The 16,527-nt window shown below is 43.8% G+C and overlaps 1 protein-coding gene across 9 annotated transcripts in view; it reads left to right on the top strand.

Moving 5' to 3' along the window:
* Nucleotides 1-16,527, top strand: part of LOC139683048 (zinc finger SWIM domain-containing protein 6) — a 203,492-nt gene that overhangs the window by 51,441 nt on the left and 135,524 nt on the right. The window contains exon 2 of one of the 9 annotated variants that reach the window (XM_071577790.1): nt 2,768-2,794. The exons of 7 other annotated variants lie outside the window; for them this stretch is intronic. Coding sequence is in view for 1 of the 2 variants with exons in the window: in XM_071577784.1 (XP_071433885.1) it covers nt 1,288-1,330 (43 nt within the window). In the remaining variant the exon portion in view is untranslated. Of the gene's footprint in view, nt 1-1,257; nt 1,331-2,767; nt 2,795-16,527 lie in introns of those variants that run through there. One more of the 9 variants, XM_071577784.1, reaches the window with a different exon arrangement.

Below are 16,527 nucleotides of genomic sequence, written 5' to 3'. Positions count from 1 at the left end.
GCTCGCTGCACGCTCGGCGTGGCAGGGGTCATTCTTACTGCTCGTTTCTGCTGCATGGACACCATGCTGGCCGCCCATGGCCCTCCCGGCCCTCCGCCGCCTGGATCCCACAAATCCTCACTAGGGTCCCAGGCCAGTAGGGACTTTAGGGGTGTTTGGCAATAGCAGTGCATAGGGGCCGCCGCTATCCTGGCGTTCCTTTCCTTCAGGCAGTTGCACTGCGTGTAACGGCAGCACAGGAAAGCAGCCTACTTGTTTGCTATAGTGACAGCGTCCCACAGCAGTAAGTTTTGCAAAGAAATATCCTCTAGATGGTTCTGCTGGGTCCATAAAACTAAGTTTTGCAATGGCAGATCTTCTATTTCTGAGCCGTGCAGGCACTTCAAGATTAAATAAGCGTAGTTTTGTGTGGGGGTGACAGTGTGTGTGTGGATCTCTTAAGGTCTGAGGTGATTGATGAGTGCATCCTTATGGACCAGAGAGGCACCTGTAGAATGTGGATGCCTTGTAACCAGTAGAATCTTTCCATGTATGTTAGGTGAACTACTGACCAATAGTGTACTGGCATGTTATATACAGGAGTAGATAAAAGTGAAGCTGTTGCTAAAAATAAAGTCTTTTGTCTTTGGTGAGCCTTCTGATCACACTGCAGCCTGAGTGTCTCTGCCTCCTCGACCACCGCTAAGCTAATCTACATTTCCCCAATAAAGGGTGACCCCCACAGTTTTGATCAAAGATATTTGAACCCCCATTTCCGCTACTTGTTACATTTCAAAGTCTATTTTTAAAATAATCGATTCTAGTTCATAGCAGCTCACTTCCCGTCCAGCCGCAGTGTGACAATTCTTCATGCACGTTCTGTCTTCCTAGTTCTGCCATGCACTCTTACCGGGATAGGAAGAGCTGCTGTCTTATCAATGCCGATGGCTCTCTTCTGTGGACTTCTAAATTTTAGAAGCCTGGCCCCTCCGCCTCACGTTTCGGCTCCATTTGTAAAGGTCTATAGATTAATCGATCACAGATATGGGGTAGAAACTGGAATATTTTATTTAACACACAATATGCAATTTAAGAGTCTCGGGGGCAGGACATGTTAATGAGGAGGACGGGCATGTTAATCAGGGGAAGGCTTATGTTAAACTAGGGAATTACATAGTTTTCTGCTAGGTTGCACAATTGGTTAATATTTTCTATAACAGGGATTTACATAGGGGAAAGAAAACAAAGGGTTTCAACATGGTTTGATAACATCATCCTAAAGTCAATTTTTATCTTGGAGCCGGAGACATGCTAATCCTCATGGTGGAATGTTGGTACAGAATAATCAAAGGTGAGCAATTCTGATCTATATAGACCCTGTGAGACTGAAAGCAGCTAAGAATAATCAAGGCCACAGCTGCTGCGGTCACGTGGGGGAGAGGTCGCTCCCTAGGAGTTCTTAGCAACTCCCCAGAGGTTTCTCATGAGAGTTCCTCGGGTTTCCCACAGTACTCCGGAGGTATAACTGAAAACAGTCAGGATGAGTTCACCAAAACACTGGACTTGTGAGATATGGATTATAACCTATTAGAGTTTGCAGTTAGATGGTGTGAGGTTCAATTTAGCCAATAGAACGTAGCAATGTGCAGTGTGCAATAAACTGTGTGCAGTGTGTAATAAATGGCATTCGCTTGATCACACTGGTCTGATGTGTGGTGTCCTTTTAACCGTGTTATTTATTGTTTACTTTAGTGGAACATCAACAGGCCTTGTGAGGGACATTGGTTTTCAAGTGATAAGATTTGTCTCAACCTCTGTTGCCCAAAGTTTGCTGCTTAAGCCTATTAAGCTCTTCACTGCAGTAAGATGAGTTTCAGCCCCAACAGTTTTGTGATAGTTTCCTTTTTCTCTGTCAAATGATAGTTGTGCTTCTTGGCTTGACAGTAAAAACTAGAATAGTTATATGCTGCTTTTTTTTTTGGGTGGGGGGGGTGGAGGTCCTCGGTCTAATAGCTTAGGTACTGTAAAACCTGGTCTTGGAGGTCAAACCACAGCATGTTGAATTCCAGTAACTTGCTTAATAAATCTAAATGACAAATAAAATTATGTTTAGTTGTATAATTTTCCCTCCTTCCTTAGATTGCATTTGTTCCCTTGATTGTGCAGTTCTGGTTTTTTTTCTGTTTCCCCCTGCCTTTCCAAAGTTTTCACTATCTCAGATTGTGTTATCTGGAAAATTTTGATGTTCTGGATGTGAGACACTAATTTAAGAACAGAAAAGTCTTATGCTGCATTTTATTGTTCAACTCCATGCATGTTAATAGAGGCCTGTATAATGTATTACATGCTAAAACACTATTTAGAATCTGTTGAATAGTCAGAATAACTATAGCTTGTTAAAGGTCTGGGTACTGCAGGTTAGAGATAAATATTCCTAAGAATTTCTTGATGGCCAAATAGAAAGGCTCTCCCTTTCTAGGAGTTTTAGTTCTATTTTTCATTTGGTACAAGTGCAGCACTGATTTATTTTTTTCCCTTTCCCTTTTTAAACTAAGAAAATTATTCTACAGCTAGTAGTGGAAATGGGAGTGGCAGTTTCCTCTTTTAGGACAAGTGTAATGCTTATTGATGGAAGGTCAGTTTAGTTTCAAAACTATACTGGCTTGTGTTTTTGCATAGTTTAAACTTCAACTGTTTGAGTGCAATCTTAAATTACTCAATCAGTTAAATATTTTATGTTGTTGAAATTACCTAAATATCTTTTACTTTGGGTTTTCCTGTGTTTCAGACATCCTGTGCTGGGTTTTCCCAAACTGTAAGTATGGCTATGGAAATCCAAACACTCTTTTCAGGAAGTAGTTATTTTCTAATATTTTATAAATCTCTTGCCAAGTTTATATCAGTGATTACTGTCTTCTTCCTTTGTATGATTTTATCCACTTCCCAGTAAATGGTGTCATGGTTTCAGCTGGAATAGTGTTCATTTTCTTCTCAGTAGCTGGCACAGTGTTTTGGATTTAGTACGAGAATAATGCTGATAACACACTGATGCTTTGGTTGTTGCTGAGCAGTGCTTACCCTAAGTCAAGGACTTTTCAGTGACTCATGCTCTGCCAGTGAGGAGCTACACAAGAAGCTGGGAGGGAGAATGGCCAGGACAGATGACCCGAACTGGCCATAGAATGTCATGTCCAGTATATAAACTGGGGGAGTTAACTGGAAGGGTCCGATTGTGTTTTGGGAACTGGCTGGGCATCAGTCAGTGGGTGATGAGCGTATTGTGCATCACTTGCTTTTCTTGGGTTTTATTCCCCTCTCTCTCTTTTTAATTGCTATAATTATTATATTTTCCTTTGTTTCAATTATTAAATTGTTCTTATCTCAACCCACAAGTTTTACTTTTGATTCCCCTCCCCATTCACCCAGGGCTGTGGGCAGGGAGTGAGCAAGCAGCTTCATGGTGCTTAGTTGCCATGTGAGCTTAAACCACAAGAAATGGAAAAAGTGCGTGCATTGCACCAGTTGAAGGTAAAAAGAGCAAACTGAAGGAGGGAACTTCAAAACAAAAAAATTTGATTAGAAATGGGTTCTTCCCCTCTTTCTCTCCCTTAAAAATGAGCATGTCTTGCTGGAAGTTTTCTTCAGATTATTAAATTTCTGTTATCTCCTTTTGGTGGAGACAGATGATTCTTAATTAAGGGTAAGCCGTTTGCTGTAGACATGTAATATGGAAAATTTCACCTCTTAGCAATAAGAATGTAAATAGCAATTGTAACAACTTACCATATTTTATTTGTTTGACATGCAAGGCATCTTTGAAGTTACTTAAAATAACTGATAGTCTTTAAGTATTTACTTTTGTGAATGTACAAGCAGCCTATTTCTTGCTGTATTGCTTTAAGGATATTTTAATGAAAGCAGGAGGTTTAATCTGGGTTTATTTAGTTTAGTTGCTCTTCTTCACTTGCAGTCACTTTCCCATTCATTATATTTATACTTGTACTGTAGTAACTAAGCATAATTTCTCCCTGCAAATGTTGTGATGTGATTGCAAAGTTCACCAGCAGAATGAAGGTTTGTTTATTAAAATTTAAATGTAGATTAGTAATACTCTTAACCTTTTGTTTCCAGCCTTTGTTATGGCTGGATGTAAGCTTGAATGTGATGCCTGCCTGTGTTTATATTCCATTCTAAACATTTTAGTATACACTAGCTGGACTGTTTTGGCAGCATGACTAGTTAAAAGCTCAATTATTTGACAGTAGTTCCACCTCTAGCAACTTTCTTGAGTATTAATTATCCTCTTTTCCTTACCTTTCATTTTGAATTTACTTCCAGTTTCTCTTTAGTGCCAGTGTAGACTTGATGATTCCCACTTCACAGTTTTGCTTCAGTGAGATGCAGTATGAGGGTCCCAGCTGGTGTCCCTCAGCTCATATAGCTTATTAAGTCTCCCTCAAAAGTTTGGGGCTTACCATATTCCATGCCTGTAGTGGGTTGACCTTGGCTGGCTGCCAGGTGTCCACCAAGCCACTCTTATCTTCCTCAGTTGGACAGGGGGAGAAAAATATAATAAAAGGGTCATGGGTCAAGATAAGGGCAGGGAGAGATCACTGATAACTGTCACTGGCAAAACAGACTTGACTCGGGGAAAATTAATTTAATTTATTACCAGTCAAAATCAGGGTAGGATAATTAGAAATAAAACCAAAATTAAAGCACCTTCCCCCCACCCCTCCCTTCTTCCTGGGCTTAACTTCACTCATGATTTTTCTACCTATTTTGTATTTTGTTTACTGCTGCTCTTACGATACATTGTACTAAGAGAGAAGCTGTTAAACTCTTAGCATAAAGGAACAAAGTTTGTTTTAAATGGATATCCTTTGAAAGACAAATACCATTTGATTGCATACCTGATAGAGAGTGGCCTGCAGCCATGGATTGCTAGTCTTCTTGACCTGACAGGAGTTGATCAGCACTCACACTTCTAGCAAATGCTTGGCATTGTGTAAAGTCTTTAATTGAAGAGATGTGTTGTCTTCTGCTTTTTGAGCCCTAATCATCATTTGCCATAGCATCCTAGATCACAACTTGAAGATTGCTTTTCTAGAGGTAAAGTTCTATGTTACTGCTGTCTGGAAGGTGGATGGGTTTTTTTTTTTTGGTGGTGGGTTTTTTTTTTTTGGAGGGGGGTTACATATCTCTTATTTACACTGACTTTTTGATTTTTTTGCTTTGCCCACAAAGCTAATGCTGAAAATACCTAACGTGGAGTTGATTATATCCTTATTAAAGAGTTGGAGTGCAGACAACTTTCAGGTTTTTCAGAGATGTGATCTGAGGCTGTGAGCAGTGCTGGTGAGAACATAATTCTGTAGTTCTTATGGCGTTCCTATAAAGTCGGTTGGAAGTTGTTTAGTCACAGAGATAGCAGTGAAACTTTGACGGACCCTTGAAGCCATGCTCATGGGGAGCATGTTTTGTTCAATGTCTCCACTTGCAGACAGCAAGAGCTACTGCAGTCTGCATCTGTCTTTAAACAGCCCACATCTTATGTCTGTTGGGGAGGGGAAGGTATTTTGCTGTGTTATTTGCTGATTGAATGGCCTTTCCTTCTCTTCAGGAAAGTGTAGTCTGGATGGATGTATCCCATCCACAGTCATCCATGACCCCTGCTTGGACCACAATGTTAAGTTGTTGCTTTTGAGCAGCAGAGATGTGATACAGACCCATCATGTATTTTGGCTTGAGGGATTGGTGGAGGCCTTTGTCTAATGAACATAATTAGGTGAGCAGTTCTTGGACTTAAAGGTTTAGTTTGCTAAAGGAAGTCCTGGAAGATTTTTTTCTTTAAAGGCAACTGTTGAATTCATACTGTTGGGACAAAAAACATTTGTGGTACAAGTCACTAGTGCTGGCACCATTACAGCATGCACGTTCTTGGATGTGTGTCAGCAGTAGTGAACTTTCAAGTTCTCTCTTACATTCAAAAGCCTCAAAATATCAAATCCTGCCAACTGCCTTTACGAACATGGAATCTGGGCAGTTTTTTGTGACTGTTCCTCTGTAAGTTTAGGGTGCAGTGATAATGCCAAATTTATTCTAGGTGGCAGTGCTCTCAAAGCACTAGCTATTTTATACCCTGTGTGTTCATTACATGCAGTAAAGATCTTATGTACTGCTTGTGTTAACTATCTTTCTTCCCACCTCCCCTTATTACCTTTGTGCCAGCATATATTTAAGGTACTAAGGGTAAGTATTTTCCATGTTAGATCAGTGTTCTATATGGTTTATAAATAGGCTGTTAAAAATTAGCTTCAGGCTAAGTGGTGGCATGCAAATTTTTGACTTCATAATAATTTCCAAGTGTGTTGTTGATCTGTTTTTAGAGGGTTCCAATGTTCAGAAGAATTGAATGTAGGATACCACTTTGCCATCTTAAAGGAAAATCACTTCTTCAAAGACAAAATTTGAATGAGGCAAACATGGTGTCATGTGAAAAGGAGGGGCAGACATGCAAAGATTTCTTGTCCCACCTGTATTAATATAAAGTTATTAGCTATAAGCGTCCTTGGAACAATCATCATCACGGCTAGGCTTCGCGAACGAAGATTTGAGAAGAGCACTACCCACGCTTGCTGCAAGCGTGCTGGTGGCTAAAAAGGCCGATACGGGATAGGCAGGTCCGGTCACAAAAGGCACAGCGGAACATCTCCCTAGGTGACATTGGCAAGGAACGGTTCTTTCTGCATTGTCTTTTCTCCTCAAGACTGACTCTCCATGCATTCTCAAAGGAAGCAGCAGCGTCGTCAATGGTGTGTCTCCATGAATCCCGATTGGAGGCCAGAGTGGACCACTGGTGGCAGTCAATATGGCCAATGCTGAGGTGTTGTTTCAGGGAGTCCTTGTATCTCTTCTTCGGGGCTCCTCTCTTGCGGCAGCCGGTGGCAAGTTCACCATAGAGCACAATCTTCGGAAGGCGGTGATCCTCCATCCTGGAGACATGCCCTGCCCAGCGCAGCTGCGTTCTCATCAGCATGGCCTCGATACTGCTGACCCCTGCCTGTTCAAGAACAGACACATTGGTCACGTAATCAGACCAGTGGATGTTTAGGATCGAACGGAGGCAGCGCTGATAGAAGCGTTCGAGAACCCGCAGGTGGTGGCGATAGATGACCCAGGATTCAGAACCATATGAAAGAGTAGACAGTACAGTGGATCTGTAGACACTAATCTTTGTACTTTTCTTCAGGTGTTTATTGGACCAGACTCTTTTATGGAGTTTTCCGAAGGCTCTGTATGCCTTTGCCAGCCTGTTGTCTATCTCTTTGTCAATCTTACCCTCTGAGGAAATGATACTTCCCAGATAGGTGAACTGCTGATTTGACTTAAGCTCTGAATTGCCTATGGTGATGTGAGGATTATGGAAGACTTCTTGAGGTGCAGGTTGGTAGAGAACTTCCGTCTTCTTCAGGCTGACTTCAAGCCCAAAAAGCTCAGCAGCCTCTGCAAAGCAGGATGTTAAGCGCTGCAGAGCTGCTTCTGTGTGAGCAACGAGGGCAGCATCATCAGCAAAAAGCAGCTCACGAACAAGGTGATTCAGGGTCTTGGTGTGGGCCTTCAGTCGCCTTAGGTTGAATAGGCTTCCATCGGTACGATATCGGATGTAGATGCCGTTTTCTTCATCGAGGTCTGCTGTGGCTCTTTGGAGCATCATGCTGAAGAAGATTGTGAATAGAGTTGGTGCAAGAACACAACCTTGTTTCACACCATTGGTTATTGGAAAGGGCTCACAGAGTGCATCGCCATATCTGACTTGTCCACGCTGATCCTCATGTAGCAGGATGATCATTTTGAGGAACTTGGGGGGACATCCTAAACGTTCCAAGATCTGCCACAGGCCTTTTCTGCTTACAGTGTCAAGCTTTGGTGAGGTCAACAAAGGTTACATAGAGACCTTTGTTCTGTTCCCTACAGTTCTCTTGCAGTTGTCTGAGAACAAACACCATGTCTGTGGTGCTCCTATTGGCTCTGAAACCACACTGGCTTTCAGGTAGAAGATCTTTTGCAATAGTGGGTACTAATCTGTTCAGAAGTATTCTTGCAAGGATTTTACCAGCAATGGAGAGCAAAGTAATACCTCGGTAATTTGAGCAGTCTGATTTTTCTCCTTTCTTCTTTACAGGGTGATAATGACTGCGTCACGGAGATCTGATGGTAGTTCGCCTTGTTCCCAGCAACGCACAACAAGCTCGTGGAATTTGGCATGGAGTGCTTGACCTCCATGCTTCCAGATTTCAGGTGGAATTCCATCAACCCCAGCTGCCTTGCCAGGTTTCACCTGTTGTATGGCCTTAAGTGTCTCTCCCATAGTAGGGGCTGCATCCAATTCATGTTTCACTGGTTGTTGTGTAATGTGCTGAATTGCTGAGCCTTGGGCTACACGGTTGGCACTGAAGAGAGTCTGAAAGTGCTCAGACCATCGGTTCAGGATGGAGGTTTTATCTGTTAGAAGCATTTGACCATCTGCACTGAGTAGGGGGCTTTGAACCTGGTGTGTGGGCCCGTACACTGCTTTCAGGGCCTCATAGAATCCTCTTTGGTCACCCAAATCTGCGCATAGTTGTGTCTTTTCTGCTAGGTTGATCCACCATTTGTTCTGGATGTCTCGAAGTTTCTGTTGGAGCTTGCTGCATGCAAGACGAAAGGCGGCTTTTTTTCTATGGCAAGATGGCTGAGCAAGGTGTGGTTGGTGAGCAGTTCTCTTCTTCTTCAGCAATTCCTGGATCTCTTGATTGTTTTCATCAAACCAGTCTTTGTTTTTCTTGGAGGAGAACCCTAGGGACTCTTCAGAGGACTGCAGGATGCAACTTTTAATATGTTGCCAAAGCGCTTCAGGAGAGGGATCTATGGGATTGAGTCTAGTTTGAAGGTTTCCCTGAAAGCTGTCTCTCACTGTGGCTGTTTGAAGATTGCTGACTTGGAGCCTCCGCCTTGGAATGCCGCCTCTCTTAGGTTTGGGCTTGAAGTGGAGGTTAAGTTTGCAGCGCACAAGGCGTTGGTCTGTTTGACATTCTGCACTCGGCATCACTCGAGTATGACGGACATCACTGACATTTCTCTGTTGTACTAAGATATAGTCAATGAGGTGCCAGTGCTTGGATCGAGGATGCATCCAGGTTGTCTTCAGGCTGTCTTTCTGTTGAAAGTTAGTGTTGGTGATGGTGAGCTGCTGTTCTGCGCAAAACTCTAGGAGGAGGCGTCCGTTGTCGTTGCAGTTTCCAACGCCATGCTTGCTCAGGACTCCTTTCCAGGCTTCAGAATTCTTACCTACTCTGGCGTTGAAGTCACCAAGGATTATGATCTTATCATCTGCAGGAACATTTTGGGTGAGGCCGCGCAGGTCTGTGTAGAATTTGTCTTTTTCCGCTGGGTCAGCTTGGAGAGTTGGGGCATATACGCTAAAAAGAACAACATGTTGCTTGTTGTGTAGAGGGAGGTGTAAGGACATAATGCGATCGGAATGACCTGTCAGCAGATTTTCAAGTTTGGAGGCAATGGAGTTTTTAATCATGAAGACAACTCCTGAAAGGTGTCTTTTGGTTTTGGGTTTGCCTGACCAGTAGAGTGTATAGCCAGCACCATGTTCTTTAAGGCTGCCTTCCTCATGAAGACGAACTTCACTGAGAGCAGCAATGTCAATGTTGAGCCGTGACAGTTCGTGGGCAATTAGAGCAGAACAACACTCAGGACATCCACTATCTCCAGTATCAAGCATGGTTCTGATGTTCCAACATGCAAGTGTTAGTTTGAGCACACCTTTGCAGGCAGGTGTATGCCTTTGAAATCTCTTTGTTTCTGTTTGACCGCATGGAAGATGACGGTTGGCCGCGGTTATCCAACCGGGTGTGGAGATGAGCTTTGTTTAGGCCACCTTTGCTAGGCCCCTCTCCGTGTGGAGCAAGCAGTGCTGTCCCTAGAAAAGGCTGCTTGGTCATTCAGGATGCTGCCGCAAGAGACTGTCATCTCCAGGGTCAACTCTCTAATGACCCATATCCTGAACTGCCTGCATGCAGGGTTGGGGCTGCGGCTTCCAGCTGCTTCCTATCACCTGCCGTTTTCGACCCTCACCTGTCGCTACAGGGCTTTGCAATGTGGGTGAACCCTTCAAGCCTGCGCAATGGATTTTTTAGGTGAGGCACAGCGTGCGCAGAACTGGCCCCACCCTTTACTCCTAAGGTTCATCTGCCACGGCCTAGCGAGCTTGGACGGTGACAGCGAATACCTCAGGACGTAGGTTTGGTTAGAGTATCCTTCTCTTAGATGGATGGCCTTACAGGGCTAAACGAGCTCCATCTGCCCGGGTTTGGGGTTGGAGTTGTCCTTCTCCTAGGATGGTTGCCAGACGGCTTGCGAGCCCATCCTGCCCGTGGACACACTTTGTCTGACCCTTCAGCTGAGACCTGTCTGGCATGGGAGACCCTACCGGCGGCACAAACCACCTCCAGCATAGCTCTCAACCTCATGAGGGCACGCAAGCTTCTCCCCCGCGACAAGGGGGTGTCCCCGGAGAAGTTGGAACAATCAAAGCTCTATGAACCCAGCACTGCCTGTTTAACAATGGACAGAACACAGGCTGGAAAGGTTTTCAACCTTCCTGTGAGGACCACACTTAAGCCAGGGAGAACTTATTAGCTATAAGCGTCTCCAGAAAATCAAAGTCTTATGAACTCAACACTGCCTGTCAAACAATGGACAGCACACAGGTTGGAAGGGTCTTTGACCTCTGCTATGAGACCACACTTAATAGCTAGGGAGAACTTTCTCTATGAAGATATTAGCTATAAGCGTCCTAGAACATGAAGTCTTACGAACCCAACACTGCCTGTCAAACAATGGACAGCACACAGGTTGGAAAGGTCTTTGACTCTGCTGTGAGGATCACACTTAATAGCAAGAAAAGAACTTTCTCCACAGCAGCTCCCAAAATAACTTTTATTAATACAAGTATGTGACAGTTATTGTGGGTTTTGTGTTGCCGGTGTTAACATTTAGCTGTGTGATTGTATTTAATTGATGACCAAAAACCCCAAAAGAAACCAGCATAAAACACATTCTACAGAGACAAGCACACCAAACTTAAGTTTCAATACAGCAGTGTACCCCCTCCATGACAGACTTAACTAACAACAGAAAACTACTAAGCAGAAACACAACAACCTAAAACACAAATCTAGAACCCCCCTCAGTAACACAGAGCAACAAAATGACCTGCACACTACCTTCTCTGTAACACAAAGCAAAAGGAAAGAACTGAGCTGCTTCTCATCAACACACATGTTGAAATGAAACTGCACACTGGAAAGGAACACAACAACTAATATAAAGTAAGATATATACCTAGTAAGTTGCAAAGTGTAAAGCAAGTTATTGTTATTACTATTAAAGTAGCAAAACACAGTTAGTAAACTAGGTGCCTTTAGAGTAGAGATATATCCTAGTGAAATTAGCATCAAAGTAGATGTGAGGTAAAAGTGAAAGCATATTATAAGGGCATAAGGTACTTTATAAGGTGTAACGTAACAGGCATAGCATAAGATATAGGATAGAATATATAAAATAATAGGCGTTGTAAGAGAGTAAAGTATAAAATATAGAGTATAGAGAGTACATGGTTTTCTCACCCCTACATTGTCCAAAGAGGTGGAAGGAGACAGGGCAGCTGCTCTCAGCTACCCTCACAGAGACGATGGCATTTCTCCCCAGTTTTTGCTCGCGCTCAATTGCTTTTATACCTTTTTATTTTTCTATTAGGTGGTTTGGGTGGCTTTAGTCAATAATTTGTTTTGGGGTGATAGACAGCATAGGTCTGAAGGGCTCCCTGTATTCCTAGAAGATATGGCAAAGGAGGGCCATGTCATCTTCACAACACTCCACCCTTTGTTAATCTTATCAGTCTGGCTTAAGCACTTTTGGAAAGCCACTGGGATGTCTTTGTCCTCTGACAGTGGTTCTGGGAGCACCCCTCCAGGGGGCTGAGGCGTTTTCTCTCAACTCATCAAGAGTTTATCAGGGCTATCACCCCACACATGGTTTAGACTTTTGCTTATTGGGGGGTAGAAAGGAATGCAAGCACTGATCTAAGTTATGAAAATATAGCTAATGATCACAGTTGAGAGCTATTTGTATAAGCATTTTTTCTTGTTGATTGGTAGACAAGATGAAGCAGAGGTGTTTTCCCACTTTACGCAGTTATGATGTGTTTACCAAGTAATATAGTAGTCTGAATAAATCTCAGCTTGCAGGTCTGCAAGTTAATTTAAATGACTCTTAAAGATGGAGGGTATGATCCTGATTGCCAACTTTAAGTTACATAGGAGGAAGTTACCTACATAGATCTTGCTCACTGAAGATTCTCTAGCACTTGAAATAAGCTCTTCCTTTTTTTTTCTTGTCTATAAGTAACCTCATCTGCTGGTCCTTTTCTTCTGGGAACATAAGACAGCTATTTTTTGTTTGTTTTTAAAATAGGACTGTAAAGGTGATTTTGTAAAGTACTTCAAAAAAGGTCAGTGGATAAATATTAAAGAACACTTCCAAATACAGTTGATAACACATTTTCTAATTTTAAGATAATGTGTACCTAGCAGATGAGAAATGCATGGTGCTCTCAAAAGGTACATGGCAGAAAACTATTGAAAGGCACTGGGGTTTTTTAAGCTTTAGGGTATTTCTGTAATCCAGTTCTGATCTTTTTGTATTTTCTTTAAAGAATAAACATTGCCCAGTATTAAGCTATGGTTGCATTTCAATCAAAGCTTTCAATTGCAAGTGTGAACTTAAACTGATTATTTTTATTATCATTAGAATTCTTGACAGCAAAGATACATTTTCAGGTTTGGATTTCTATTAATAAATTTTGTTAAAGTATTATTATTGTATGTTTATAAGTGTTAAGGAAACTTTCCTATCTGACCATTCAGGAGACTCCAATAGTCACACTCACATCACCCAAGATTTTAACTGCTGGGACCAAAGCCCTTTCACAGTGGGATGCTACAGTGAGCCAACAGATGCCCTGTTTGACTCCCTACACACCCCACATTCACATAGTCAGACAAGGTTTCCTTACTGGCTCCACCCCAGGTTTCCCATAGCAGTGTCAGACCTCTGGTTCCTTTAAGTAATTTAATCATGGTGCACTGACACAATAACAGCTCGAGCTGGTACCTCCTGGGAGGGACTCCAAACAAATGAATCCCTGGACTTTTATTACAGTCTATGCACCCGTTCCAATGGTGATTTTTGGGTCTGGAGTCTTCTCATTGTTCATCGGCTTCTGCAGGGTCTCTGGGTGATTGACTGGCCAGTGCCCACAGGTCTGCTTGCCCTTTGTTAGGCAAAGGATTGGTGCCTGTTCAGGGCTCCTTGCCTGGGGTTCCAACCATTTCCCCCACCCAGGGCACAACCCGCAGCTTGTACTGCACCTGCAAACCAAGCTACTGGCCCTAGGTGTATTCCTCAACAATAAGAATAGTTTGCTATTCTTCAAGCTGGTAATGTGTTTGTTTTGATGTCATGTTATTGGAATTTTTGAACAGAGTCATGGTTTAACCCCAGCTGACAACCAGGCAGAAGATTGCTCACCACCTACCCCCTGATGGGGAGGAGAAATAGTAAAAAAAGTAAACCTCATGGGTTAAATTAAATCTATCCCAGCTGAAACCAGGACAGTATCCACCCATTATTCCATACCATTTGTCATGCCAGGTCCCATACTTTGCAATATCCCATCACCTTTCCCGTCTTTTCATAAATATACCCACAGATAGCTTTCCCTTAGTCTATGTGGACCATCCCTATAAAAGTCCACTGAGTTCATTTAGTGCATGGCCTTAGGCAGGAAAGATGGTGTGTGGTGTTGTTGCATGTTGAAAGCAGTTCTGATTCAATCACTACTGTGCTTATCCATTTTCATCAAAGTTCATCTTTCATTAATGTGGAGATTGAAAGGAATTTGGGTTCAGATCCCTAAATCCAGAATGGTGGAGACAGGTGTTGCAAGGTGTTCAGCGTCGTGATGGGCATATAGCTGCTATAGAAGTGATGATATGCAGTATTACATAGCAATTAACATCATACGATTTAACTCAGTAACTATTCTCACCCTGCAGCAGTTCACACAGGAAGGGTGTTGAGGCAGTGCCAGCTCAAGCAGTTAGCTCAGTTGGTGGTCATTGCCCTTGCTGAGGGAGCTCAAGTATGGTGTCCACTTGGACACAAGTTGCTTCCTCTCCGCACACCAGAAAGCATGTGGTAACCCAGATGGAGCTCCCATGAAAGCATGCATGGGTCCAGGTCTCAGGCTGCAGGGAGTGCCAGAGCCTGGTGCTGCTCTCAGAAGGCAGCAGAGAGAACAGCTGTGTGAGGCGCGATCAGGTGGACGATCTGCTCAGCCTGGTGGTAGAACTGAGAAATGAAGTAGGAAAACTAAGAAGTATTAGGGACTCTAAGGAAAAGATTAACTGGTGGAGCTGCACGCTACCATGCTTTAGACAAATGCACTTGCCATCTACTTCACAAGAAGAAATGGATCCCCACCTCTCACCATCAGGCAGAAGGAGGGGACCTTAGAGGCAAAGGGGAGTGGAAATGGGTTTCTGGCAGGCAGTTCTCCTCCTGACCTACCTTACCTTCCCAGGTGCCCTTATGAGGCCCTGGAATCTGAGCACCAAGGAAATGAGAATGTGGATGAAGGTTCTTCCAGGATGGAGGCATCACCCAGGGCAGAGCAACCTATCCCCTGCATCATGACCTCCTCAATTAAGAAAAAAAGAAGGGTAGTTGCTGTTGGTGACTCCCTTTTGAGAGGAATGGAGGGCCCGACATGCCAACCAGACCCAACCCATAGGGAACTGTGCTGCCTCCCTGGTGCCCAGGTAAGGGACATGACCAAGAAACTTCCCAGCCTGGTATAGTCCACTGACTATTACCCACCACGGGTTTTCCAGATAGGCAGCAATGAGGTCCCAACAAGAAGGCTGCAGACAATCTAGAGGGACCCTGGGGCCTAAGGACAACTGGTCAAGGTAACTGGAGCACTAGTTGTGTTCTCTTCTGTCCTGTCAGTTGCAGGGAATGATGGGGCAAGAAACAGGAAAATCATGCAGATGAATACCTGGCTTCAGGACTGATGTTACCAGCAGAATTTGGGGGTTTTGATCATGGTTCAGTTTACATGACGCTCAGCCTGCTGGTAACAGATGGGGTCCACCTGTCTCAAAGGGGAAAAAGGATCTTAGCTCAGGAGTTATCAGGGCTTGTTGAGAGCTTTAAACTAGATTTGAAAGGGGATGGGGACAAAGTCAGGCTCAACAGAAATAAGGTGTGGGAAGGGGAGAGCTATAGTGACCACCCAAGTAGCAAAAGGAGGTTTAAGGGGGAATAACTCCTGTAAGTACAAGCAGTCAAAGACAAAACTACAAGACAGGACTATGGGGCATCCCCTTGCACCCCTACTGGGATATTGACACACTCAAATACCTCTATATAGTGCCTGTAGAGCAACGCACGCAGTATGGGGAACAAACAGGAGGAACTAGAGATCTGTGTGCAGTCACAGGGCTTTGATCTCATTGCGAATACGGAGACGTGGTGGGATAGCTCACAACTGGAATGTTGTCACGAAGGGCTACTCGCTGTTTAGGAGACACAGACCAGGAAGACGCGATCAGGGAGTTGCCCTCTATGTGAGGCTACACTTGGAATGTATCGAGTTCTGTCTTGGGGTAGACGACAAGTGAGTCGAGAGCTTACGGGTTAGGATAAAAGGGCAGACTAGTAAGGGTGACACTGTTGTGGGTGTTTGGTAAAGGCCGCCTGAGAAGGAGGAAGAAGTGGATGAGGCCTTCTACAGGCAAATAGAAGCAGCCTCATAGTCACAGGCCCTGTTTCTTGTGGGGGACTTTAACTACCCTGACATCTGCTGGAGAAGCTACAGAACAAAGTACAAACAGTCCAGGAGGTTCCTGGAAAGCATTGATGACAACTTCTTATCACAGGTAGTGGAGGATCCCACAAGGAATGGTGTGCTGCTTGACCTAATACTAACAAACAGGGAAGGCCTTGTTGGAGATGTGAAGGTCGGGGGCAGCCTTGGCTGTAGTGACCATAAGATTGTGGAGTTCAGTATTGGGTGAGGAGGAAGCAGGGCAGCAAGTAAGATTGTAACCATGGACTTCAGGAGAGCTAACATTAGCCTCTTCAGGGATCTTCCTGGAAGAATCCCATGGCAACAGGCCCTGCAAGGAAGGTTTATATTCAAGGGTCCTTTCCTCCAGGCTCAACAACAATGCATCCCAATGAGCAAGAAATCAGGCAAAGGGGGCAAGAAACCTGCATGCATGAATATTGAACTCGTCATTCATTACTCAAGCAAAACCAGGAAACATACAGGAGGTGGAAGCAGGGTCAGGCCACTTGGAATGAATAGAGAGAGGTTGTCAGAGTAAGTAGAAATGAGACAGGAAGGCCAAGGCCCATCTGGAA

The sequence above is a fragment of the Pithys albifrons genome, chromosome 26 (genome assembly GCF_047495875.1).
Source record: "Pithys albifrons albifrons isolate INPA30051 chromosome 26, PitAlb_v1, whole genome shotgun sequence".
In the NCBI taxonomy this organism is placed as follows: Eukaryota; Metazoa; Chordata; class Aves; order Passeriformes; family Thamnophilidae; genus Pithys; species Pithys albifrons.
The sequence above is the reverse complement of the archived record's forward strand: the minus strand, read 5'-3'. Positions and strand labels throughout refer to the sequence as shown.